The following is a 27,104-nucleotide window of genomic DNA, read 5'->3' on the forward strand; positions in this document are numbered from 1 at the left end:
ACGGGTCAAGAAGGTTTCCGTCTCATTTCTACTCTGAAGCTCACCTTCTCCTGCTCAAACTGCTGACAAATGTTTCTGCTGCTCTAAAGTCTGCTCTCCAGAACTTCCTAAAAACTCTCAAAGTCTCTTCTCCTGCAGGTTGCTTTGTAGAACTGTTGTAGAAAACCTTACTAAACCACATGGAGGGGCCTCAAAATAGTCGTCCAAATGAAACAGTACAAAAACCAAACTAGCACAACCCAAACGCTAAAGTCTCCTGCAGCCTACCAGAGAACCTCTGAGAACAGAGAATCAGGACAGGAACTCTTACCTTCTGGACAACCAACGCTGGTTCTCAAACAAGAATACAGAATGTATCTGACCAAAAACCTCTAAAGACTCAGTGCAGCCAAGATAAAGACACAACTCAGCTGGAGCAAATCCACTAATCACTGCACACATTAGCACCATGTGCTAACTGTGGCTAAAGAACCACATTTACCAAGACAACTATCCAGTACAAAGCCCTAAAACACACCAAGAAACACATTAAAGACGATTTTACTGCTGGAAGCTGCAAGCCAATGCCTAAAAAAACAAACTAAAGCAACAGAGTCAAACCCGGTTCAGTGGTGAAGTGAAGCAGAGGAAATGTTTGGCTGCAGCTAAATAAAGCAGGAAGACACTGAGCTGCTCAGGTGTTCCTGATAACACCAAGCTGCTCAGGTGTTCCTGATAACACCAAGCAGCCACCTGGACAGCCAATAGGAACACAGCTTACTGGAAGTCCAGAGGACTGGGTTAGTGAAGGAAATTTAGTTTAAAGTTGAGGCAGAAAGTTAACAAAGAAAGTTGAAAACCACCTTCTGATACCTGAAATCTCTGAGTTTTCACACAAAGAACACCTGAACATGTCAAACTGGTTCCATAGTAGAACCATCATTGTAAAAACGTCATAGTATGGTGTGTTGCTCAAAAAACATTATGACCCGGCTGTCTGGGCTCGCCGAGGAGCAACACAAAAACAGGACAAATGCTGGTTTCCAGGGGGTTAGGCCGCTATTTATTTGAAAGAGGAAGTTTACAACAACACAACATGTAAGCAGAAAAATCACAAAGTCTGTCTTTAGTTCAACTGAAAATATTAGTTTTTGTCTTTTTTATTGACCAAAATTTTCAGGAAGTAGACGAAGAATAATTAAAGCTCTCATGTAGAAGTCCAACTTATTTTGAATCCTTGTGGAGAGTTTAATCTTAGAGTTTGTACAGCTGTTGAGTTTTTAGAGTCACATGGATTGTTTTGACATTTAATAACGGAGTCCTGAAATAAAATTACAGTTGTGGATTTCTGTCATTTAGTCTGGACTAAACAAATAACAGCAGCATAAATCTCAAATGTCATTATGAGGAATCTGGATTGAGGTTTCTCACTTGATAATGATCAAAACATGAAATTTAGGTTGGTTTAAAGGAATATTCCACCTTAAATCTTTGAATGTTGACCTAAAAGGTTGGTTTCAGGAAGTATTCCACCTACAAGGTCCTCAAACATCCACCTTATAGGAACATTCCACCAAAAATCCTTGGACATGCACCTAAAATGTTGGTTTAACCGAGTATTCCATCCAAAATCCTCAAAGAGACCTGAGGGGCTGGTTAAAAGGAATATTCCACCTAAAACCCCAAATATAGACCCGAAAGGGTGGTTTAGAAAAAATCCTTCAATGTAGACCAAAAAAGTTAGTATGGAGGAATATTCCACCTGAAATGTAGACCTGAGAAGTTGGTTTGGAAGAATATACCATCCTAAACATCCTTAAATGTAGACTAAAAGAGGTTTGGACGAAAATTCCACCTAAAATCCTCCAATGTAGACCTAAAAGTTGAGTTCAATGGTATATTCCACCTAAAATTCACTACTGTAGGAACACAGGAACATTCCATAGCTGTTGGAGTTCTTCCTGTCAGGCTCGTGGTAGAACAGCTCTGAAGAATTTTGTACTCGTCTTATCTGGAACAATCTAACAGCCTTAACTGTTAACAGCAGTGTAAAGAAGCAAACACACAGGCATAGATTAGGACTCAAACTAGACTTATTTTAGAAAACAAATCAGCTTAGAGGCATTTGTTCACACGTGGCTGAACAGGAGGCCGTCCAATCAGATTCGAGGTCTTCACTCTGTAGGTTGGTTGTTTGGTGAGACTCTTGGACCTCCATCAGCTGATGTGGATGTTTGATGGTCTTCCTCTCTAGTGCCAGATGATTCATCCATGAATTCAGCAGCTACAGACTGAAATGAAGCTCATGCTGCCGTTATTGAATTCCTGTTCCAGATCAAATGTTCAGAGCTCACCTTGAATGCAGCCGTCTGCTGTCTGATAGTTTTTCTCACTGTAGTCTTCAATAAAGTCTTTTTCCTCATGTCAGGATGTGGTGAGACTCTTTCTCAGTCTCTGCAGACGTCCCTCATTGTGCATCTCCAGAGAAGAAACAGAAAAACTGGTCACTGCTTCAGCATCACAAACACTCTCCAGCATTGAGAGTGTTTTAGGAATTAATTCATTGTGTTGTGAACTTTGAAGGAGCAGAAACTTTACAGCTGCCAAAGATATGAGCTCCAATTCTGGATGTTTTAGGAAATGAAGTTCATCAAATGAACACTTGATTTTTGCTGATAACTCTCATTAAATTACTGAAGAAATCTAACAAAAACCTGTAAACTCTCAGTCAGCTTTTGTTAAAGTTTGTCTATAATTCTATCATCATGTTCTGGAACCAGGACTCTGCAGAAGTTCCTTCAATCAGATACTTGTGTGTTTCTATTTAAGGCCTCAGGTTTCAACGTACAGCAGAGGATTAGAAAGGAGTGATTTTAATATTTAAATCAGTCCAGTAAATGTTTGGCGTGAAAATTATTAAAATTTTGATTTAGATAGATTTGTGTAAAATAATATTGTAGAGTCTCACTTAAATATATCCAAATGAGTTCAGTGTATTTACATTTTATAAAATATTTGATTTCTTAATCGCAATACTGTAGGGTCTGACCCTAAATACTATAATAATGATGTAAATTTAAGTAATATTTTAGTGCAGAGTCATTTGTTTAATCAGCTAAACTTACATAATAAATATCACTGTACAATCTTAACCTGAACATTCATATTATTGAGGTAAATTTACATAAATCATAATATTCTAGAGTCTTAACTGGAATATGTCTAACATGAATATTTTTGTATTGTGCTGATAAACAACAATAACTCGACTTTCAGATAATATTTGTTGTCTGTGATTGAGACTAAATTCCTCCACATTCTGGAACTGGACTGCATTTCCCAAAATGGAAACATGGACAGAATTTAACACTCATGTATCCATGGCAACGCTAACGTTTCTGCTTCTTACCAAAGTTCACAACACAAGTAAAGATTTCAATGTAAAACTTCAGGGATGACTGCTGACCATAAGTATTCTGATCAATACTTCATGATCAATATCAGGACAGATGTTACAACTCCAGCTGTTCATTAGACTGCAGTTATTCACAGAGAAATTAAAACATCACTTTCCTCATAAAAACTAGATAGGACTTTTATTAAATAAAGTGTTGGTGAATAAACAGTGTAAAAAGTGCAAAGCAGCTCCATTAAATCAGGAGATGTGAGACTTCCACAGCATGGATCACCATCTGCTGTGTTGATTCATAGCTGAATGTCAGAATGAACTGAGCTAGAAAAGCTGCTTTGAGCTGCAACATTACGGTCTGACAATCCAACACCATCACAGTTTTCATCTGGGTGTTTTGCTCCATCATGCTGTGAAGTTCAGTTTTTACCTGAATCAATACAGAGATTCTATTTCCAACTAAGACTGGAATAAAAATTAGAATGTTATGAGGTTATTAATGCAACTAAATCCTTTCAGATGGAAGGATTTACTTCTAAGTTCTAATTCAACTTTCAGTTGGAGCACATTGCATTCACAAAGAAAAACAGCAATACCTTCATAGCAACATTTAATAAACCTAAAGCTTCCCTGTTGGCACATTGGTGGAGTTTGTTACTGAGCATCTGAACCTTAAATCCAGTGAGACGACCATCTTCAGTCGAGGCCAGTCAGAGAACTTCAAGACCTTCCATCAGCTGGACCAGATGTGGCATCATCTCCCTCTGAACATCTGGATGACAGGAGAAAAGACAGAAATCAAACACAGATCACAGAAATACAATTGATTCACTTTCATCATTTTATAAAAGTAGCATGAACTTTATTAAAACTTGACAATATCAGTAATGAAAGTAAATGTTTTTATCTTGTGTTGAAGCTAAATTTAAAGTAAATTTTAATGACAGTTTATCCTGAGAGGAGTGAGAATGGAGCTTTTCTTTCCTTTTTAGAATATTCCCTCAAAATATTCTGTTTATTATTGGCTTTAGAAGCATTTTTCTTTACTTATTTATTTTTAAATACCTCAGACTGATACACTTTGCTGGTTTGCAGATAATTTCATGTACAATGACAATAAAGATCTTCTATTATAACATATTTTGCTAAAACAAGAACTGCAAACCTTCTCAACCATCTCTCAGGCTGCAAAATTCCAACTGCGACCAAGAATTATCTGATGTAGTTATTATTATAATCTTTACTGAACTAGCCCTGGAATTAATAAAAATCTGTATATGGCTATGATTTTCTCTGATGGGACCACTATAGAAGCCATAGTAATAATTAACTATCCTTTGAAGGGAAAGATTAGGTCTTCTTCAGGTGGATAAAAAAATGCTCTCCCTTTAAAAAAAAAAAAAAACTGCATCCAATAAAGTAAATCTCTTCTGCACTGCACACATACTACACTTTTGTATAACTCTGGATGTCAGAGTAAAGGCAGACAGATCCACCGATCAGCCACAACATTCTGACCACTGACAGCTGAAGAGAACAACATCCATCATCTTGTTCTAATGCAACGTTCTGCTGGGAAACCTTGACATTCATGTGGATGTTTGACATGTACCACCACCTAAACACTGCAGGACAAACAACCCCCTAGTCTCCATGGCAACAGCAGTCCTTGATGCCAGCTGCCACCCTCAGCAGGACAAACTAAACTGCTCAGGAGTGGTCCGAGGAACATGACAGAGCTAAGCTGTTCACCTGGGTTCCACACTCCCCACATCCACATCTGATGGAGCATCTGTGGGATGGTCCAGGATCAGCCTGGTCTAGATAGGACCCACCCTGCAACCCACAGGATCCACAGAATCCACAGGACATCCCCAGAGGTTCTGATGAACCACTGGGTCAGAGGAGTTTTAGCAGCATAAAGGGACCAACACAGTATTAGTCAGGTGGTCAGAATGTTATACTGTTATATTGTCATGCTGATTATATGATCAGTAAATGTTACCATCAATTATAACGTCCACATTGATCAGGAAAAAACAACTATCAGTTCATTCAGAAACTGTGGGGTTAAACCTAAAAACACAGACCTCAACAGCAGTTTGTTTCAAAGCAGAACACCAGCTGGTTTTCACTAAAGAAGCTTTCAGAGCAACAATTAAATGACAGTTTTGTTCTCATTGAGTTCAGTCAACCAAAATAATGTACACACATCAGGAAAAGAAAAACTTTTATAAATATTTCATTTGTATAAGTACTTCTACACATATAGATACCTCTTTCTAAGTTTGATCAAATCATGACAACTCTGTGTCCTGTTGTACGATGTTTTCCCAACAGATGGCGCTACCCTCATGAATGGAGCATCAACAAGTGACGTCTACAACACAACAGAAATGTCTGGAAGCCAGTGGCCACCACTTTGAGCACCTCTTGTAATTGTAGAGGCCAAAGATAACTTTTATTAATCTTTTGATGTCTGAATAAATTTGGTATTGAAATATTTATGTAAGTTTTTCTTTTCCTGATGTATGTAAACATTATTTTAGCTGACTCTGTATAATGGGTTTCTGACAAGTCACCAGGCAACATCTTTTTATAATAATGACAAACATACCTGCATTCTACAGGAGTGATTTTCCTCATGTGCAGGTAAAGATGTATGAGGAGCTTAGAGATGACAGGAGCAGGAGTCATCCTCGCTAATTCAGCTTCCACCTAGAAACAGAAAGACCACAAACACACTGATATACTCTCAAACGTTCAACCTCACAGCCTCAAAATATCTGTTTAGGAAGTGTTGTGTTTCTAAATTCTGCTGAAAGCATTGACAGACATTCTCTTACAAGGTTGTGTAAAAAGCAGCCTGTCCTCTGAGCTACTGAGAAATCTTCCTGAACAAAGTTTCTACATGTAAATCGGCTCAACAAAAACTAAAGCCTCAGTCAGAGATAACAGGTATCACAAATTATAAACAACTTTCTTTGTTAACTCAGACTTTCTGCTTCAACCTCACATAAAAAGGGGAGTTTAACTCGTCAGGTGACTGAAAATGAATGGCTTGTGCAGTTCTAGATCCAAAAGTAGGATGTTTCAGCTCATGTTTTACTACAAATACATGCAATAATAAATATATACAATGGCTGGTTGTTAGTTTATTCACTATTAATGTCATTTTATATACTGGATTGAACTTGAGCAGTGGAAGAGAGAAGGAATTTAATGAAATTATGGAGATTCAGAGAGGTAATGTTGCGCAATGTTAAGTTAAGCGTGGTTTAATTCAAACCAGCTGAATGATAAACTTCAGTGCAGCTGAACGGGTTTCAGTTAACCTTAAAGTAAAATAACTTTTTTAAAAGCTAAAATACACAGCAGAGAAATACAGGTTGAGAAGTTCATTCTAATAATGAGACAGCTGCTGCAGCAACTAACACAGGTGTTCAGACATAAGTTAGCCACCTGTAGGGTTGCCACCCGTCCCTTAAAATACGGAATCGTCCTTTATTTGACAATTAATTGTTGTGTCCCGTGTTGAATCAATACGGGACGCAAATTGTTCCGTATTTTCATAAATGCTCCATACACGTCTGTCACACACTCATCAAAACTGTCTAATGAACAAAATAAAACACAGGAAATATTAAGGGCAGCCAATTTCTTCCACGCAGGATCTACGTAGCAAGGACCCGCGAGGTCCAGCGGATAGATCTCAGAGTTCTCTGCGTGCCCAGTCCTGCCCGGTCCTGTCTCTGGTTACCTGGTTACAGACGGTGCTGCACCCGCGCATCTAAAAATGTCTACAAGCGAAACTCCACCATGTTCAAAGAAGCACGAACATTTTCAAAATTGCAGACGTGATTGGGAAGACTGGAACCCCTCGCAGTGGGTACGAGACAAACTGTGTTTTCTGTTGCTCAAGGACTGGCTGAAGTAAGGCAGCATCAGGAGACCAACATGTAAGAACCATGAGAACAGAGAGAACCCAACCAGCAGGTCACAGTTTTTCATCCCCAATCATCTCCTGAAGCTGATATGGTAAGGGACATCAGTATATGGTTGTGAATTTACCAGAGGATGCTTATAATCCTACTGATTTGGCCACAGACTCTACAGTATTTTAGTGACAATAAATGCCTAAGTTGTTTATTATTTTTTAAATGCTTTTATAGTTTTTAATAAACATTTATTAAATAGCCTATATGTACTCAATAAATGGATTTGCCTATCTTAAGAAAAACTCATTCAGCACTCTGATATGTTAACAGTACGAAATAAAACAATAAATACATGCATACACATAAATATGTCAATACATTAACTGTATTAAGATAAGATTTAGATGAAAAACAACTGTCTGCAGAGAATTTCTTTGTACAGTATTTTGCATTCAGTTGTTAATGTTTTTGTAGAATCCAGTATTGCCCACTGGTTGCTCATTACATTTCATTAGTTTGGTTTCACTGTTTAAAATGATGCCACTTATTTTCAGACAGAACCTGTGATAATAAAACAATACAAAATTCTTAGTATTGTGTTAATAAAGCACTTAAAGCATTATGTATGGCTAAATGCTTTTTTCAAAATTAAATATACCACTCCTTGGGTGGTAGTGACCCCGAGTTCAGTAAAGTTGGAAAGATATTCACAGATTCAGACTTCTGACATCAATAACTCATTAGATATACGTTGTCAAAACATAAACGATGCCTCTTTCCCATCGTTGTAAGGTGGACAATGTGCTACATGCCAAGTTTAATCAAAAGTAGCTGTCTTTCAAGCTGCACAAATAACCTTGGTGTCTATGGAGTGCACAGGGACCATTTGCAAATTGTAAAACCGCTGCAACAGTGAAGAGAGACAGATATTCAGTAACTTCACTCTGATTTTGTCACCAAAATCACTGCAGCCTTTAACTGGCTCCTGTTGACACCAATGTTATTCCTGCAACTTGAAAGACAGCTACTTTTGATAAAACTGGGCTTGTAGCACATTGTCTACCTTACAATGATGGGAAAGAGGCATCGTTTATGTTTTGACAACATTTATCTGAGTTGTTGATGCTGGAAGTCTGAATCTGTGAATATCTTTACAACTTCACTGAACTGTGGCCTCGGCAGCCGTGGTGGGTGTCCTTTATTTTCATTTCTGAAAGGTGGCAACCCTAGTCACCTGCGTTAATTAGCCCGCTAGCTAACTTAGCCCCTTAGCTAGCTAACGCGTCCGGACCAACTGCTCAAACACGACAAAACACAACTCTTCACAAGTCGCTGACTTAATGTACAACAAAACAACGCTCCTAGTTAGAAGTATTTATCTTCTTACCGTGTTTTACTCCAAAAACAAGATCAACAGCAGCCGGAGATGCTACCAGACGTACAGACCATAGGTATACATAGACTAGATACGCTAGCGCGCTGTCTTCTATCTTTGGTCTGACCAATCGCTGTTCTCTGGCTCCACCCTCTGAGAATCTTGTTGTCGTTTGGCTCCACACTTGCTGATGACCACTTCCGGTCTCAAAAAATTTAAAAAAAAAAAGACCTTTTTTCGTTTCTTTTATTGATTTTATTTTTTGTTATTCTAAATATAAAATGAAAATCAAAGCATTTTTAAAATTTCGTACATCCCTTTTTGATCATGAAAAGGAAAAACGCCTTGTATTTCAATTTTAATTTTTGTATTTTAAAACGAAGAACAAATAACCACTCGTTTTTTGTTTTTCAATACCCGTTTCAGAACGGAATATCCAATTGCCAGATAAATACACGGACCGTACACGGGCCACTTACCATTCTGAAAGAACAAATTACTTTTTGTAATGATTCAGATATTGATGTGGACATTGTGAGTAGTTTAAGTTTTGTTTTGTTTTGGGGTTTTTTGGTCAAAAACAATTACAACCGTTTTTGTTTCTATGATTTTGTTAGATATTTATCTGATTCTTTCAAATAACATCAAATGTTTGTAAAATTATATTACATTATTAATTAAATCTGATTTAAATGCAAATGAAATAATATTTTTATGGTAAAATGTCAACAAATGAATCACCATTTGTCAAAATGCAGATTTTTGATGTGGATGCTATTTAAAGTTTTGACTTTTTTTTTTTTTTTTACAGTGAACATGTAAATTATTACTTTACTTTTAGAGTGATTTTAATTGTTAATATCTGTAACTTATCAATATATGGAAATTCTGTAAAATACTAGTAAGATGTTAAAAGAAACTATTGAAAAGCTTTTATTGCATACTATTTACACATACATATATATTTTGCTATTTTATACAGTCATTTTTTCAGCAACAACATGATCAAGGGAAAATGCTTTGTACATATTCTGAATAAATTTCTCTATCTCTGCTGAATTCCTCCTCCTGCTGCTGCTGCTGCTGCTGCTGCCATCATCTGTTCCATCATAAATAAAGATCAGTGATCCAGCTCCAGAAGTAGCCGTACATGCCAGGCCATGACACAACCTCCTGCATGTTTCACTGATTTAAAGCCACTGTTGCATTGCCTTACATGAAGTATAGATTGGCATTTTACAAAATCTTCCAGATCTGTCATTAGAATAGTCTTACGTTCTTGGCATTGCTATCCGTCCATAGTGTTTATTTTTCATTCCTCACAGCACATCCCTACCAGAGAGCATCTCTAACCCTGACAAGGCAAGACACGTGGGTCAAGGACAGTTATTTATATCATGAGCTGTGTCCAATTAAGACAGCACATCAACCTGAAAGCATCTGCGGCTAATGGGCTTCCATCAGCATGAAAGATGGCTTGATAAATATCAAAGATGAGGGAAGACAAGAGAGGATACAGCTTGACATTAATGATAATGCAGAGCATCATTTAAATGGTAGTGGCTGTTGGTGCATGAATCAAATATGCATGGATCAAAGCGTCCTCATGGTTCACTACACAAAATTATCAGCTGCTTTTGCTTTTGACTGTGATCTCTCCATATAGAAAGAGTTATGTTGTGGGATTTAGATAATCAATCACTAACTTATGCTGCGTTTATGTGCCTAAAGGCCTCACAGCTCCAGAAAGGGGCTTTCTTTGTATTGCCTGTAATTACTGTAAGGGATGCGTTAACAAAGCTCACTTCTCAGCACTTAACCTCTAAAATCAGTCCACATTTACTCTCCATACCATGGTCACTCAGTGGAAATTTATTCTGCAGAAAGAGGTTGTTAACAACTGGCTGTGGAGTTCTAATGTTTCCATTTGCTGCTCTGTATAAGCTACTTGAACAAAGGTTATTCCAGTGATCCTCACTATCCTGCAATAATGTACGTGAGCGTATGCACAAATACTGACTTTGCCAATGTTTTTTATCTCCAGTCATCCATTTTAAAATAAACTGTAAACTGCAACCTCCAGATCCTCGGTAAGACAGAGCTGAGTGTATTTTCTTGAATCATTAACCTGTGAAAGTGGCTGTAGGGGATGATGAAGAGCTCCTCTGAGACTCTCTCCTCTCTAGCTAAACCAAAACCTCTTCTTGATTGTTTCATCCAAATAGAAGCACTCAATCTTGAGGACAGCTTGGTCAAAACATTGCACTCTGACTGCAAGTGAGGCTCACCAGTAGGTGTTTCAGATCCACTTTTATGGAACACAGCTGACAAAATAATGGGTAATTGATAGTTGAATCATTTTATCCTTCCCAGACACCTCAGATAAACCAGTAGACCCCATTAAAAGTAACAGTTAGGTGTATGAAGTCTGGAGAAACGTAATGTTTTGATATTACGATAAAAAAAAAAAGCCGCAGAGAGAGAAGATAAAGAGAAAGTATTGACTGTTCAGCCCACTTCGTTAACTGTCATGCTTTTCATTTTTGCACAGCATTCATAACCATGACAGTGCAGGATTAATGTCACATTTTTCACTCAACAATGAGTTCTTCATTAAAGGCTGTTTTAGATAAAAGAGAGCTATTCATTTAGCCAGCAAGCACTGATTTGTCGGTAATTTTGTCACTTGTTATTCATGATTTTAGGCTGTGCTCATAAAAATCTAAAACCCTAACTGATTTTATATCGGCCAACATGCAGACCAAAGTTGTCTCCTTGGGTGGGGATTTTTAACACTCCCTGCAAACCCCAAAGCCTGTCAAGCCTCATCTGTGACAGGCAAAGTGTCAAAATGGCAACGTGGCAATGGTGAGTGGAGAGCAACGGTTGTGTTGTTCTGACCAAAAACACATGCATGATCACCATACTGCGACTGGGTGCACAGTGAACAGAGCACCCATATGCCATCGCACCACTGTTCAGGTTGTCTTAACTGTTCCCCCATCAGACTTCCCATTGGATTCCTGGTGCAAAACCATGTGATTGTTGAAGAAACGAAGGAGGATGCTCTTGACTCCTGACTTGATGCAGTTTGACCAGTCTTGGCAACTCTGAGCTCCTCCATTGTAAAAACTGCTCTTTCCTCTCTACATGGTAGCTGCAGATGCCTCCTCTCATCAGCAATGATGCGGTCTGGCTTACCGGATGTAGATTGTGAGTATAAAGTTGCCATTGGCCTCGCATCTCAAGAGGCTTTCTTCTAGCCCTTCTGCTATGTACCCCCTCAATTCCTTTCCTTGATTCCTCTCCTCCTGTCTTGGTCCCTCCTACTAGAGATGTGAGCAAAGGGCACAAGGATGACACGAGGAGTCGAGTTAAAGGGCATTTAATAAAATGAGACATCCTTGTTTTGTTTTAATACAAAGTCAATTAAATATTACATGTGGGATTTTGTCACAGTTGTGGAAAAGATTTCATCAATCATACATCGGAAATTTACCTGTGCATCCTTGCTCATAGCTCCTCCAGCAGGCCTCCTTGATCCTGGATAATCATTTCTGGAGATACAGTTTTAGGAAGTGAGATGCCTTTTGTGTCCAGCTGGAGGAGATGAGGAGGCTGAAATTAGCAAAATAAGAGGAGATTTATGTGCTATCATTTTCAAAATTCCCTTCACTATGAGACACAACAACAATTTGTAGGTGACCAACGTACCACAATGAAAATTTAGAATTTTGTGCAGTGAGGCAGCACTGCTAGTTTTTAAGGTGAGTCAGACGTCTTACTCACCTCCTTGAGTGCAAATATTCCATCAGAATAATTCCTCCATGAATGTTTTGAGGGGAATGTTGCTGAATCTAGGGCGTTGCTACATCCAAGTAAACTGTGATTGGTTTAAAAAAAAAAAATTCTAACAAGCCAAAGCTTGTGACAGCATAAGAGAACAGTCTGGCTGTGTCAGACTGAGAGGGATAATCCTTAACATAAAAGTCGACTCATCACAGGCTGCTGACTGACACGATGATGTTTTCTCCTCCTCGCCTGGTCGCCGCCTATGAAAAAATTGCAAATGTGCATCGACCAAGTGACACAAAACGTGTGCAACATGTTGACAATGCAGTGTCACATGGTTTCCTCGTGACTCCGCACATTTGTGGCTGTGACACACTGCATGTATGTACACCACAACACTTGTGTTGTATTGTTGGTTTTTAAAATATTTCCAGCTGACTTGTTGAATTTTGCAAAAGGTGTCTTAAATATTTACTTCATGGCTAATGTTGCATGTAGTATTATCGTTAAAGGCAAAAGCAGTGTGTCCCAGGAAAAGTAAAGATATGGAAATAAGCAATAGTACAACTGGGCCCATTATGGTGATAGTATAAGAAGGAAAAAGACATATCAGACTGTTATTTTGTAGTGCTATGAGCCAATTTGAAAGCTTACGGTGTAGGACTGCAAGAGTGTTAACTGCAAAAAAGGATAAAAAAAGAAAATTAGAACTAATGGTCAAGAACAGAGAAAATGAACCCATTAACTCCCATCCCGCCCACATTTTCTCCACAGATCGTTCATCAGTGTGCCAGTGAGGGTAACAATATCTCTATGAAACACCCTGTCATCTTCATGTGGAAAGATGGAGGGGAAGAGATTTCTGCTGAGATCTCTCTAAAGCACCTGGACATATCACTCTCTTTCAGCAGGACCATCAAGCCTCCAGGGCTCCCTGAGATGCCAGCGGGTCTGTTGATTGATTCCACCCTCAGAGATTAATCTAGATATTGACTATGTGTGGTGGGAGCGTTAGAGCGTGCCTGGGTGTTTGAGTCTGAGCGAGAGAGAGGCTGTGTCTGATAGAGACAGAGCCAGTGGGCTCGGTGATCTACAGCCTATTTAGACCCTCATTTCCCAGAGTTCATAGCTCTCTTCCATCAACCCACAGGCAGGGAGCCAAGCTTTGCTCTCTCCTCCACGGTGGTCTAATTCATCCTCACTTAGTAAAGGTAAAGGCAGCCTCCGTCTGCCTCAACAGGTCCAAAGGCAACTCATTTTTATCACTTCACTTTGATCTCTGTTCTCTGTTTTTTCTCATCTTTGATTTATTGCGTGATGTTGCTTTTTTCTGTTTTTATGCTTCATGCACTCTGAGGAAAAGGAAAAGGATCATCAGTCTCTAAAGAATTTTCTCAAGCAAAGGTTAAGTAGTTGAAAATGAAGCCAAGAAAAGAAAACAACCTTATTGCGAGACACGTGCAACCACCCACATACAAGCAGGCACAAGTATGCACAGAAAACACACTCAGGATTGGGTACACTTGCGCTCCTACACACACTGTCAAAGCCTCCCATTTGAAAGCAGTTCAGTCTCTAATTCAGCCATATTTAAATAAAGTGTATGCTTTTCTCCTAAGCAGATGGTAATGAAATTAGTCTTTTTTTGGGGGGGTAGTGCTACGCTCTGGGCAGGTACTTTAGGTGCAGCTGGAGCAGGTGTGTGATGGTGAAACAGTGCCAGGGGCTTGATGCAGATTTGTAGTTCATTATATCCAGCTGTGCATTTGTAGCTCTGACAGACCCGAACTGCGCTGACACATTGCTGACACACACAGATGGTCCTTCACAGCTGACGACAAATCTGGCTGAATTTTGTCAAGGGGGCTAGAATTAAGTGAATGGTAATAGCACATTTTAATATTGGAGAGAAAACGCTGGCTTGCTGGAAAGACAAACGCTGCAGTGATTGGCCCCCCCTGCATTTAGCCTCTTTTCTACATCGGACGATGTGTATCGAAAAGCTGAGGAAGGGATAAAATATGCTAATAGCAGCCTAGTGATTGTGGGTGTGCATTGCTCTGTTAATGAGTGTTTGCACAATTTATTAGGTTATTGATGAGTTTGGAGGAAACACTATTAAGCTTAATATTGTGGTAATGGGACACTGTGGGGCAGCAGCGTGTGTGTGGATTTTCTGATTAATGTGTACTGTTTTCAGTTTATCTTTTATATATATATATATATATATATATATATATATATATATATATATATATATATATATATATATATGTATGTCCCTTTCAAATAAAATACAAATAAATAAATTAATAAAATCTGCACTGTTTATAGAGCTGTCACATTTGCTGCCTTGAATGAGCAATCAAGAGTATATAATTTCACACCAACTATGCCAGAGAAGCTGTAGCAGCAACAAAACCAACATCTGCAACATTAATGTCCTACAACTGACTGAGCTTTACAATGAAATAAACTCCAAATATCACGCAGCATAAAGTACTGTTCAACCGCAGAACGGCTGAGAGATAAATTTTTGCATCCTCAAGAAACAGGCAGTGCTTTGGCCTGTCTGCTGTCATGCCAGGAGCTTAACAGAGAGCTAAAGTCAGTTTCATCTGTGCAGATACTGTGTGGTGTGTCACAAGGGCTCAAGGGGACTGTAGCACTACCAAAAGATGAAAAACTGTGGCAGCAAAACTTGTCTTGTTTATGTTTTGTTCCTGTCATTCAAGAAATGCATCTGCAGTCCGTCCTGCTGCACCTCCTGTATGTTACTGTGGAGCAGTTCATAAAGGCAGAGCAGTTACTTAAAAATGAGTCATGTGACAGCTAATGGGACAAGGAAAATGTAAAGAAATATTTTGCTAAAACTACTACTACTACTACTACAACAGAATTCTGAGTTGTAGAGGTATAAACCTGACCTACTGTCTTTTATTTATTTATTTATTTATTTTGGCAGACCAGATGGGAGAACATTACAGTAATCTATTGCCTGCTGGTAATAAAAGCATACATTAGACTTTCACTGTTCTCTAGAGGGAGACATAACTTGAACTTGCTGTGTTTCAAAAGGTGAAAGAAGGCCAGATCTCTAACACTGTGGAAATTTAACCTCACATGTTGTGAGCAGAAGTTTGCAATCAGAATTTCTCTGCTTTCTCTATTGGCATCCCCAGTGGACAAAGCAATTACACAAGCATAATAGCTTATAATAACAATAATTATAATAATAATGATAATAATAATAATAATAATAATAATAATCAGGCGGCGAATTGATGACATATATATCAGACAAAACTCGGTCCACAAGTTGTGAAATGCTCCCCACCATGAAGTTTTTCAGTCTTTGTAATTAGGGAGTTGTTGTACGCCACATTAGAGGCTCTGGTGACAAATGACTTAACGAGCTACACAGGGAGTCGTAATTATTCTGCAATTAGAAATGTAATTACAGGTTGCTCCAATGGCTTGCTTGCTTGCTAGCTGGCTAGCAGTGTGAGGGAGCCCAGGCAGAATGAGCATCGCATTTACCTGCTGGCTAATCGGTCACACATGGAAAGGTAGACAGGGCTCCAATCAAAGGCCCAACACTTAAACCTGTTGACTGAACTGGATGCTGTTAAGTAACTGAGGCTTGTAGTCCATCACCACAAACCCAAACTGGGTTTAGAACAGCACAAAATGCTGTGCAATACCGAATGTAATAGGTTCCTAAACAGGTCTAAATACTGTGTGTGTGTAATATGCTTTTTGTAAACTTTTGAGGTGGAGTTGGAAGGTGATGATGTTGAGTGCTAATAGGTAGAATGATGTATTAACTATATGTACTATATATGTTGATTACCAAAAGGTTATCTCCTGCTTCACTTTAACATGAGTAATTGTAAATATAGCATTTTTTAATTTGCCTTTCCATTCTTCATATATGATGAACTCTGTCAGTCTGTAGACAATCTTCACATTTCCTCAGGGATATAAGCAACTTTTAAGTAGGAGTAGCAGTTCAGAGTTTGCTGAACAACATTCTCTGCTTTCAGTACTGTGTATTAGGGGATTTGTCATACAGCAGGGGCCATACTCCCCATTCCTGATATTTGAAAAGTCATGAAATGCATACAAAAGCTGAAAGAAAGCAGATATTCTCTCCTCAATGTGAAAGATTAAACCAAGTCTAAAACAGGCTGGTGCTTAATGTTGGAGTTCATGAACACAGCAGCTGTGTGCCACTTGCAAGTGAAGTTTTTGATCATTTTGAATTCTCCACGTGCCCTAAAATAATACGAGTTCTGAAATATAATACAGGTTAAAAGTTACACAGCTGCTGCAGGCAAAATCAGGAATTAAAATTAGCAAAAATTGCCAACTGTGTGCATGCAGAGGCTAATGGCTTTATCAATATCACTGCCCCATCACGAAAAGCCCAAGTATATCTGACTATAATGTCAGTTATATATTTCTTTAAATTAGTGTGTTGCTTAGATGTATCCTTTGGGAGTGTAGGACAACTGATTTATTTGCTGGCAACCCTGGTGGTGTTAAACGGTCTTTGCAACAATGAAAAACAAAAAATATGAATGATTATAATTCAAACTTCTAAGTAGGCACACTTATTAATCTTAAAAGGTCAATAACTACAAGGTTTTAGTACTTTGTCTGTTTAGGGAATATATTCATATGTAGACGATTGATATAGTCACTGTGACATAGCCTGATGGTTTGTAGAGTATGATTCTGAAGCTTCAAATTTGAAATTTGGTGGTCTTCTTGTTTTTTTGAACCTGAATATGATGAGTGAGGGATGAATCTGACTGAGAACTTGAGGACACGATGCCGACCATATGGCAGCGACTTGTCAATCACAAGATAGTGATGCGGTAAAGCATACCTTGCTTTATCACTGATTTTACTCTAAATTAGACCATCATTTACAAAATGAGTTTCATACTGTACTGAATTAGACTTGAAAATAGTGACTGAGATCTGAAACTCTTGGAAAATATTTATTGAGGTAACAAATCAAGTGCGGTGTAGGAATACTTTCTCATTGACTTCAATAGTCTTGCTTCTTTTTGCAACCAGAAGAGTCACCCCTTGTTAATTAGAAAGAATGCATTCTTAAATTACTTCTGCATTGGCTTAATTTGTCAGAAGTTGATGCTATGTCTATCTTTCATGTATCGTGGAAGGTTAAATTGCTAGACAGTGCAATATAGAGCAATGAAATGTTGACTATTTGAAATCGCTTGTAGCACAAAAAACTCTCCAAAGACACTTGAAGAGTATCTGCAGACTGAGACTCTCTAAGAATGGAGACACTTTTTAAAAAGTGCTTTATACAAGTTTTTCTGTTGTATTGAAACAAAACCTGCTCTGAAACAGTGTTGGTGTGCAGCAGAAGTTACCATGGTAGTAAGACGTGAACTAGATTTTTTGCTATTGGCAGAAATCGAGGATCACAGGACCAAAATGCATGCGTGACACCATCACATTATTTATCTATTTCTACATTTATATTTTTTTTATCATCTTATATGCTAATGAGTATAACCTTTAAATGTTTTAAGCAACTGAGATTCTCTGGTTCCCTCTTGACATTGTGAGAACAGTCCGGCTGCATCATCGGAAAGAAAAAAAGTAAAATAAGTGAGCATATTGCTCATCGTTTCAGGGTCAGTGCATGAGTGTGCCATGCTTGCAGGCAGTGTTGGGACCCATGCTCTGTAGTACTATGCAGTAATGAGGAACTTGTGCCAGTGCTGACAGATGAGGGCTAAGAGGGTAAAACCCCAGTAAATTCACCCTGAGCTCTGGACGACCTGCCAGCCTGGAGACCTTACTATACAATCATATGATCCAGGGCTCGGCCCCTTTGAAAGCTTTGGGTTGTGTTTTAAATTGGTACACAAAATACAGAGCAGAGTTTGGAGGCCTCTGTGAGCTGTCCAAGCACTGTTTGTGTATGATGTACCTCTTTATGCCTTCATAAACCAAACACCAGTACATTAAAGCCATAGTGTAACACGTTGAGAAGTAAACGTATTGCCTTTCTTCCTGGGAATTAGATGAGAAAATCAATATCCCTCACATTTGCATAATAAATATAAAGCCACAGGAGCGATTTCGATCCCTCTTATGGATTCTGTTTTCAACGCCAAGTACAAGTTGATTTCCCAACTGTGTCTTCTGCAAGTTGGAGGCAACACAACTGAGGAAGAGTCTTGACTCGAGTAGTTTTGGGATCAGACTTTTAATTGGACTTAAATTCACATAAATAACATTGGTTCATATATATTTTGTATATTATACAACTTTATATAATATATATTTCCCCCTATGATTTACATTCCTCTCTGGCTAAAATTATCTCAGTTATATCTATGGAAACAGAAAGCATTGCATGAAGGCAAAACTGCTCTTTTTGTGCTGTTCATCAAGGTCCAAATGCCAAAGGAGAGGAGCGCATTTCTCTTGAGTTGTAAAAAACAAACAAAAAATAACAATTTCCCAAGTTACACAAACAGAAAAGCAAAAAGGAGAATCTATTGCATTGTCTCTAGGGTATTACACTGCACTACAAGGAGTGGGTAGCTATTGAAAATCATTCACCGTATATATTTTACTGTATTGACTTGTGACACAAAAAAAGAGCACTGCAAACGATCTGATATGCATGGCAATGAAACGTTGTGTGACTGTTTCTGTCATGTTCTTTTTTTCCATTGTAAAAAAGAAAACAAAAAAAGAGAAGAGAGAATATGTTCGACTAGATAAAAAACCCCATCATGAAGATAAGGAAAGAGTTACGAACCTGTAGCAAGGTCACGTAATCATGCAGTGACCCAGCCAAGCACACTTGCACAGATGAGTTGAGCTTGTCGTTCCAGATCACAAATCAAAACTTGATCGTTCTGAGACTGGGTGGATATGGATGGACATCCGGAAATCAGGTAACATTCAGTAATCTCCCTGACGGAAAAAACAAACAAACAAAAAAACACCCTCCTCCTCATTCTGGAGCTCCCCCTGCTACCTCTGACCAGTGGATTATCACTGTAATGGACATCTTCATCAAATAATCAAGACTGATGCATCATTCAGTCTCCATAAATGAACACTGCAGGTTGAAAGGTGCACAGATATTGTCAGCCATTGCATGTCAGATCCTCACTGCTTTGCCTCTGCAGAGTTTGCTTTTTAAAGCTACGAGAAAATGATTTAAATAAGTATGAGTTTGCAGGGCTTTCCTGCTTTTTTTAAGACAATGAAACCGCAGCCTGTCAGAACAGAAATGCTAGATGACAGTTAACATTAAGCACAAACCTGGTGATGAGTTCAGGGAGTGAAAATAGCCACGAGGTGTAAGGATTTCCACGTCAAAACTATGATAATAATCTTTTTTCCAAACACAGCCTCCAGTGTCACAATCTCTCTGCACTTTTCCTGTGATACAACTCTTAAATCATCACAACCTATCACACACGTATTTGATTGTCTGAATCAGTGCCGCTACCTGAATATCAAACCACCGATGCCCACACGAGGCCTTCAAATCCAAACAAAAAGCAAGCAATGGCTCCAGCAACAGCTATTAGTTAAATAGTTATGGAGGACAAAAACAGTTTGAGGTCAAGCCTGTTTTAAGAAAATGTCCGGAAAACAAGATTTGGTAAACAAACTTGAAAGAGTTACTTAAACTACCCAGTGAATCGTGGGATCCTACAATGTATCATGCATTTACCACGACAAGGCCAACCTAAACGGAACATGTGTGGGTGTGTGGGTGTGTATGTGCATATGTGTGTGTTAACAAATCACAGAGGAAAAACACAATCATGCCATGACGTCGCGACAGACAGCAAAGTTAAGTGTTAACTCCCTCCTTCCCTGAAAAAGTCAACAACAGAGTGAACTTCTTAAAACAGTTATTAGTTCATCATCACATCATTGTGATGAAAAAATCCCATAAACATCATCATAATCATATCCCTTTTCTAAACAAGATACTTTTGTTATATGCTTTTGAAAAGAGCAATGGGGAGGGAAAGTCGCTGGTTGTGTTGAAAGAATTATTTTTTATTGCAAAGACCTTTGAGTGTCCAGATAAGATGACGGCAAAGTTTTAACAGTGTTTTATTGCAATAAACTTTATATGCTTAATATGATAATTATATTTAGTTTCTGATCACAAATTCTTTTGTAAAGATATACAGGAAAAAAAGGTGAGTTAACACAACCAGCAGCAGTGGTAACTGTCACTTCCCCTCCCCAGTACAAACCTGCCACTCAGCTCCATCTATTTTAATACTCATAGAGGGGAAATAGTGTTAATTAAAAAGTGCATCATGAATATGTTGCGATTAACAATAAAAGTAAACCATCTTCTTTGTCATAAATAACACTTTTTTTTCTCCTTTAGAATTCAATAAACCTCTTATTATACAAGTCGAGTAGTCACATGATGCAAATCTACCCCCTATGATCTTGTTAATACAGTATCTGGGAGCAACGTTAACACTTCCTGACACTCGGAAGCTGTGACCCATCAATGCAAACAGGACTGATGGGTCAACTCTGGGAGGAAGATCAAGGAAAAGACTTCAGCAACAACCACAATGACAGCCACTAAGGATACAACACATGAACAGTGGCAGCAGAATATTTGGAATCCACTTTACTGTAATGCCCCACAGAAAGTCCACATTGAGCAATCATCGGAATTAGCAAAATGGCAACATCTAGCAAAGCAGATTCAAAGAAGATACATCTAAATTTAAAGAATTAAATCCTACTTTCCTTGCCTGAGGTCTAAAAGAGAATCGATACCACTCTTGTGTCTGGACATTGGGTCATTGAGTGTTGCATTGCGTCAGTACACCAGGACCTAGAACTCTAAATATATCGAGTATTTGGAGTTTTGGGAGTGAATGTCACATTAGCATGACATGTACATATTATATCGAAGCAATGTGCATCATTTTGCTCCCAAAAGGTTATGTTGTCAGCTGCATAATTTGTGAAATTAAGAATTAGTTTTACTTAAACTTTCAGTGATACTTGTGTTTCATGCATTGTTTACAGTAAATACACCACAACTTGAGTGGAAAATGTATCAGTCAGTCACAACCTTGCTGCATGAAGCAAAAGCAAATCTCTGTCTCATAGCACTGAAGTGAATGTTGGAGGTTGTGAATTTCTTTCATACATGACTGCCAATTAATTTTGTATTACATAAAAGTAGCGAAAATGAAATTTTTTGTTCATTTGTACAACTTTGAGTGCAAGTATATGGCTAACTTCTGGAGGCTGCATGTTCTAGTGTACACCTGGTACACAAAAGTAGAAACCATTTATTTGTTCATTTTAGGCCCGCACTAGCCCATCCTGGCTCTTTGCAGCATCTCAAAATCTTATCATTTTTATTTGTAATACTTTGTTTGGTCAGTCCATAACAAAAGAGAAATGACAATTTGACACGTTGTGGTCTTCTAGGAGGTTTACATGATGGAGCTGGAAGGTTAAAGTTTTCAGTCTTAATGCATTAAGCTTATCTGGCTGCTGGTGCTAGCTTCATATGTGGTGCACAGACATGAGAACGGTATCGATCTTCTCATTCAACTCAAAAGATCATTTAAAATGTGTCAAATCTTATTACTTCCCATATCAGTTAAGCTTAATGAAACAGAAATATGGAAATTTAAAATCAATTTAAACTGTCTGGAGTTGCAGAATTCCAGTTATTTTAATGTCCTGATTCCTCTACATTATGTCATGTATTTTCTCTTTTTAAAATCTTTTCGAAAATCCATCTCACTGCTCATATGTTGCATTTTGACACTTTAAGTGGCTGACATGAGGATTTCCACCTTGGTCTTCTGCCTAGGGTCAAATCAAGAGGACAACAAAAGAAAAAGGAAGACCTTAAATGGTCCTGAAAACCAGGAGTCCAGCCCTGCCTAATGACTGATCAAAGCTCTCTGTCACTGACTCCGGGGCATCGCATGAATTTCACTGATGTTTGCAGTCAAGAGACCTTGTTCCCATTCACTGATGGATCTGCAAAAACATTGGATGGCCATAAACTAACAGGACTGACATTTTTCCAGACTGGTGTGCATATTTTCAACACTTTCTAAATCCGTAAGAAAGTAACCAGTTCACTCGCAATGACTGGAGAAGAGCTCAGTCACTCCATTGTCACCTTTCAGCTCACCATCGACCTTTCAGTCACCGCACCAGTCAGTGGCAGGTCTTCATCCCGGTCAAGTACGGCGATTCTTGTCGGCACAGGCCCATTTGCTGTTGCTGTTGCTCTTGAAGATCTGAAGCCACACCGTCGACAAAATCGGGGACAGGTAGCCCTGAGAGTATCATAACTGACTTGTTCCAGATCATGAAAGTGGGTACAACTGGCAGAAGGAAGGAGATTTCAAAGGTGTGAATGTGCTGGGAATTCATGGCATCATAAAAGGACAGTGAGTTGTTGTCGTAGTCCAGCAGGACGCCCAGCCGCCTCAGCTGCAGGCTCGCCTCCACCAGCATCTCCTTCCCATCGTGGCGCACCATAAAGTTGTTGTTGCAGCGCGAGAACACCCATGAGGATGAGTTCTTGCCGCTCCATTCGTTTTTTGGGGCTGATTTGTAAGCCACGCCGATGGCATACCTGCAGGGAAGGAACATTTTAGAGCACATTAGTGATCTGAAACTAGTGTCCTCCTTAATGACTTTACTTGCATAGTCAAGCTACCTCATGCTGAGGACACACAAGATAGGCACAGGCCCTTTGGGTCTTTCCTGCACGAAGAGGTCTACTTCACAGCCAATTAGTGAAAAGAATATAATTAGGATAAGAGTATACGCTGTGTGTGGTGTGCGTCTGTTGTGTGTGTGTGAGGGGAGGTTTGCATAACAGCCTAGATTTAAACTCCCAAAAGAAAGATATTTCAGTTTACCGAGCCTCCTTGCAGGCTTATATAATGCACTCGTGTGCGTGTTTCTTACCACGTGGATGCTCCCAGCAGCACCTCCCAGTAGTGGCACCCGCTGTCAATAAAGACATTACCGGCAGCTCCATAGGAGCCTGTGCCGCTGAAACGCTCGGGGGTGTGGCTCTTCTTTAGCGAGCTCTCGTCCTTCTCCATGGTCAGACAGTCATTGGACAGACGGAGCTTCTTGTGGGCTGTTTTTGGGTCCAACTTGAAGGGTTGACCTGGAAAAATTCATAGTTGTGTACTTTAAAGGATTTATTACTGTATTTTGTGATCCATAGCAAACCAGCACATTTTCCTGAACAAAAAGCACAGTAACATGATACAACATACGTATAAAACAATTAAGCGCATCATGATTAAAATAGGGTTTTCGCTATTCGTCAGCATAACCAATGACACTGATGCATTTCTAATTTTTTAAACCAGTTACACTATTTTTATTTTGTTCTAAACTGCTTCACCTCATTATAACAAATGTGTTTTGTTTCTGTTACTACATGACTACTGTGTCATGATGTCAGCCGTTCAGCCTTCAGTCATTGGTTAGTTGCACTCCTCAGGGCAACACTATTTGAAAATGGCAGCTGCAGTAGAATCTAACTTGGTTTAGAGTAAAAGTTTCCAAAGACAAAAGGCTTTGAAAGTGTGGTAATACTGTACAAAGTTTTGGTAGAACTAGTGCAATGCATGACCAGCTAAAGAAAAAAAACCCCACCCACACACAGGCGTTATTGTGGATGATGCACCACAAGAAAAGGCAAAACCAGGCTAAATGTTGTCTATTCAGTTGTAGTACGCTTTTTTAGACAAAAAATACTTAATCCAATAATCTGCCAAATAGTAGATAAGATTCATTGATAGAAATATTGTCTTTATCGGCAACCTCGGGATAAAAGTAGAAATGAAGATAAATCACATAAAACCAAAACAAATAAAATTGCCTGCATGTTCTTTATAATAATAACTGCACATCACAACTTTTTTTCCCCTGTAAATTTTCTGTTATATTATGAGATATTTGCTTCTTTCCTTATTAATGTGTAGGTATTCTGAGAAACTCCCACTACAGACAAGAGCTTTCTGAGTGTAGTCTCTGTGTAAACTTTCAAACTAAAGTTCTGTTCATTTTACTTACTATAGCTGTTGAAATTATGCTCTGTTCTTTATTAGCTGCAGAGCCTCAGGCATTATTGCAAATGTATTCTAAATTTTGAAGAAGCTGTTTTTGGCAGGCTTTTTGGGGCAACAACATAATCTGTAAACACAACTACTAACATGTTTCTATGATAATTTTCATCTATATTTCCCTGCTCCACTTCCAGTTTTTTACAGCTCAACAATAGCATTCATGTGCAGTCACATTACCTCACACCTGACCTGAGATCTGTTTCACCTGCCACCAACTTCTGAGGGAATATGTGAATATGTGGCTCGTTTAGGAATTGAATGCTCCGCTATGTTCACCAGCAAGTCAGCTATTTAGGGTTCATGTTCATTCAAGGTTGTCAAGTGTAAAAAGGCAGGAGATATAAGATCAAAGGGGTGAAAGAGCTGAGGACAAGAATAAAAATTAGAGCAAGATTTTAACTCGGAGCAGCAACCGCAAAAGAAGAAAATAAATAGAAAGCGGGGTGAGGAGTGCTTGCAGAGAACTCACAGGCAGAGACAGAAGAGGAGAATGAAATACAAGGGCGAGAGTCTCAACTTCAAAGCCGCTCACAGCCTTTGGTGAAAACATTTCGTAACAGTGGAGGAAGCCACCCGGCATTTTCCTCTGTGCCTCCAATCACACAGACTTGGAAATTAGCTGAAGGAAATAGCCTTCACTTCCACCGCAGTAGGTAGCGGTTGGGGCTATTCAGTGGAAATGCTGCTATCCGGCTGCAACAATTCAGTTCGCAATGACACCAGTAATTTGGGTGTAATGGGTGGAAAATTGAGAGGGCAAAACTAGGTGAGTGGCAGAGAGAGAGGAGCTAAAGAGTGAGGCGGAGAGGAGAAGTTGAGGGGATAATATGGGACTGAAGATTCGGTGGAGGATCCCCTCTCTACCTCCGTTGTGTGTGAGTGCATGTGTGCAGGCTTCACCGAAGTCAGCCACATCCCTTCCAGACCTGACATTTAACTCTGACACCTCTCATCTCATCTCTCAGCCTCCCTGAGCCTCCCATGGCTTAATGAGCGACACAATGAGGACCCTGACTCCTCCTCCCCTCTCTCTATCTGCCCTTCCCTTCATCTCTCTCTTCCCCCATTCTTTCATTCTCATCCCCTCTATCCTCTCTCCACTCTCGCACACTCCCCTCCAATAATCTGCGTGGTGAGTGTGTGTTACCGCGTGCGGATATGAGACGACGAGGCCAATGTGCTGCTGGCAGCCAATTACATTAATGCGCTCTCTTCTTTGAACTGCTTATCGCTGCCAGCGCAGCCATTTCCAAACACTGGGGCTCTGTCATGCCTTTCCAGGGGATGACTCCTGAGAGCCCCGGCCTGGGCCTGAGGTTGGGGAAGGGGAGACACACGTGATGGTAGAGGACAAGCAGACACACACTCAGAGCATCGAATACAGCCTACACAAAGGCAGACATACAGTACAGTAAATTGCCAAGTGGAAATGTTTTGAACCAGCGCCAGGAGGATTCTTGTAAATGGAGAAAGTCAAGCATAGTGAATTTGGATTTGAACTGTGAATTCTTGGTATGTGAGTAGAAATGTGCACGTACTGTAACAGAAGCCTGGCAGGCCGCTGCAAATGAAACTGGCAAAATGGAAGGTGTATGACTGAAAGAACTGCTGTGTTACAAATTTTCACACATTGTCTGTAGATTGTGATTTGCAAATGGTTAACAACGTGTTCATTTTTACTCCCGTCTTAAGGAGCAAGAATGAGTCACAAGCTCAAATTTAGTACAGTTCTACAAGCATTGTGTTTCAATTCTAAGCTACTTCCATTGTACCATAGTGTTTTGATTTTATGGGCTCATTCTTTACTTTTGATGCTTTTACCTGCATCTGAATGTGATGAAGTGTGTTCTTACGTTGTGGCGTTACTACTTTGATTTAAGTAAAGGATCTGAGTCTATCACTGAAGCTCCTTCATGTTGCAGAGTTGCCATGAAATGAACAGACCTAAAGTCACAGCGAGTGTATTTGCTTGCAGCACTCGGAGAACATGCCACATTTGATTTCTTCTGGAATGCTACACTGCCAGCCTAAAGGCGCAGAGAAGGGATGTGTGGAGTTATATATTAGGAAGAAGACCAATTCCAAAAAAGTGGATGTTTACATCTAAGAAAGTTCAGAAGCCTTTTCATATAAGCTGTCTCAAGAAACAACACAGACATTCAATCTATTCTTGACCAGAAAAACTGTGTTCACAGATACAGAGCATCTTGTTAAAGACATACAGATTGCTGTCAGATTTTAAAACACAAACAATAAAAAGCAGAACAGGATACTGGAACGGGATCTCCCATAGGATTTCTTTGCAGTGCCTGTGATTAGTCTCCCTCCACTTTGAAATAATACAGTATTAATTAGAGATATTTCTAACTGTCTGCAGAGATAATAACTGTTCTCTATTATACTGCCTCGGAGCTCTGCATTGTTAT

General features: G+C 39.2%; 1 protein-coding gene and 1 long non-coding RNA gene across 9 annotated transcripts in view; both read right to left on the minus strand.

Annotated features, from left to right (window-relative positions):
• Positions 1 to 1,104: 1,104 nt before the first annotated feature.
• On the minus strand, positions 1,105 to 8,837 carry LOC129350286 (uncharacterized). Of its 3 annotated transcripts, XR_008603631.1 has the most exons (4): positions 8,714 to 8,837; positions 6,006 to 6,106; positions 4,060 to 4,160; positions 1,105 to 2,457 (listed from the first exon to the last, which is right to left on the minus strand). It is a non-coding gene; the product is annotated as an uncharacterized LOC129350286 (long non-coding RNA). The 3 variants fall into 3 exon arrangements; XR_008603629.1 differs by having other exon boundaries at positions 1,105 to 4,160; XR_008603630.1 differs by lacking the exons at positions 6,006 to 6,106; positions 8,714 to 8,837 and adding an exon at positions 5,141 to 5,965 and having other exon boundaries at positions 1,105 to 4,160.
• A 9,896-nt stretch (positions 8,838 to 18,733) lies between these two features.
• Positions 18,734 to 27,104, minus strand: part of mid2 (midline 2) — a 149,939-nt gene continuing 141,568 nt past the window's right edge. For all 6 annotated transcript variants that reach the window (XM_055016620.1, XM_055016618.1, XM_055016621.1 and 3 more), the window contains 2 exons: positions 23,501 to 23,708; positions 18,734 to 23,162 (listed from right to left, as the gene is read on the minus strand). In XM_055016620.1, coding sequence (XP_054872595.1) covers positions 22,739 to 23,162; positions 23,501 to 23,708 — 632 coding nt within the window. In that variant the 3' untranslated portion in view covers positions 18,734 to 22,738. The remainder of the gene's footprint in view (positions 23,163 to 23,500; positions 23,709 to 27,104) is intronic.

The sequence above is a fragment of the Amphiprion ocellaris genome, chromosome 13, assembly GCF_022539595.1.
Source record: "Amphiprion ocellaris isolate individual 3 ecotype Okinawa chromosome 13, ASM2253959v1, whole genome shotgun sequence".
Taxonomy (NCBI): Eukaryota; Metazoa; Chordata; class Actinopteri; family Pomacentridae; genus Amphiprion; species Amphiprion ocellaris.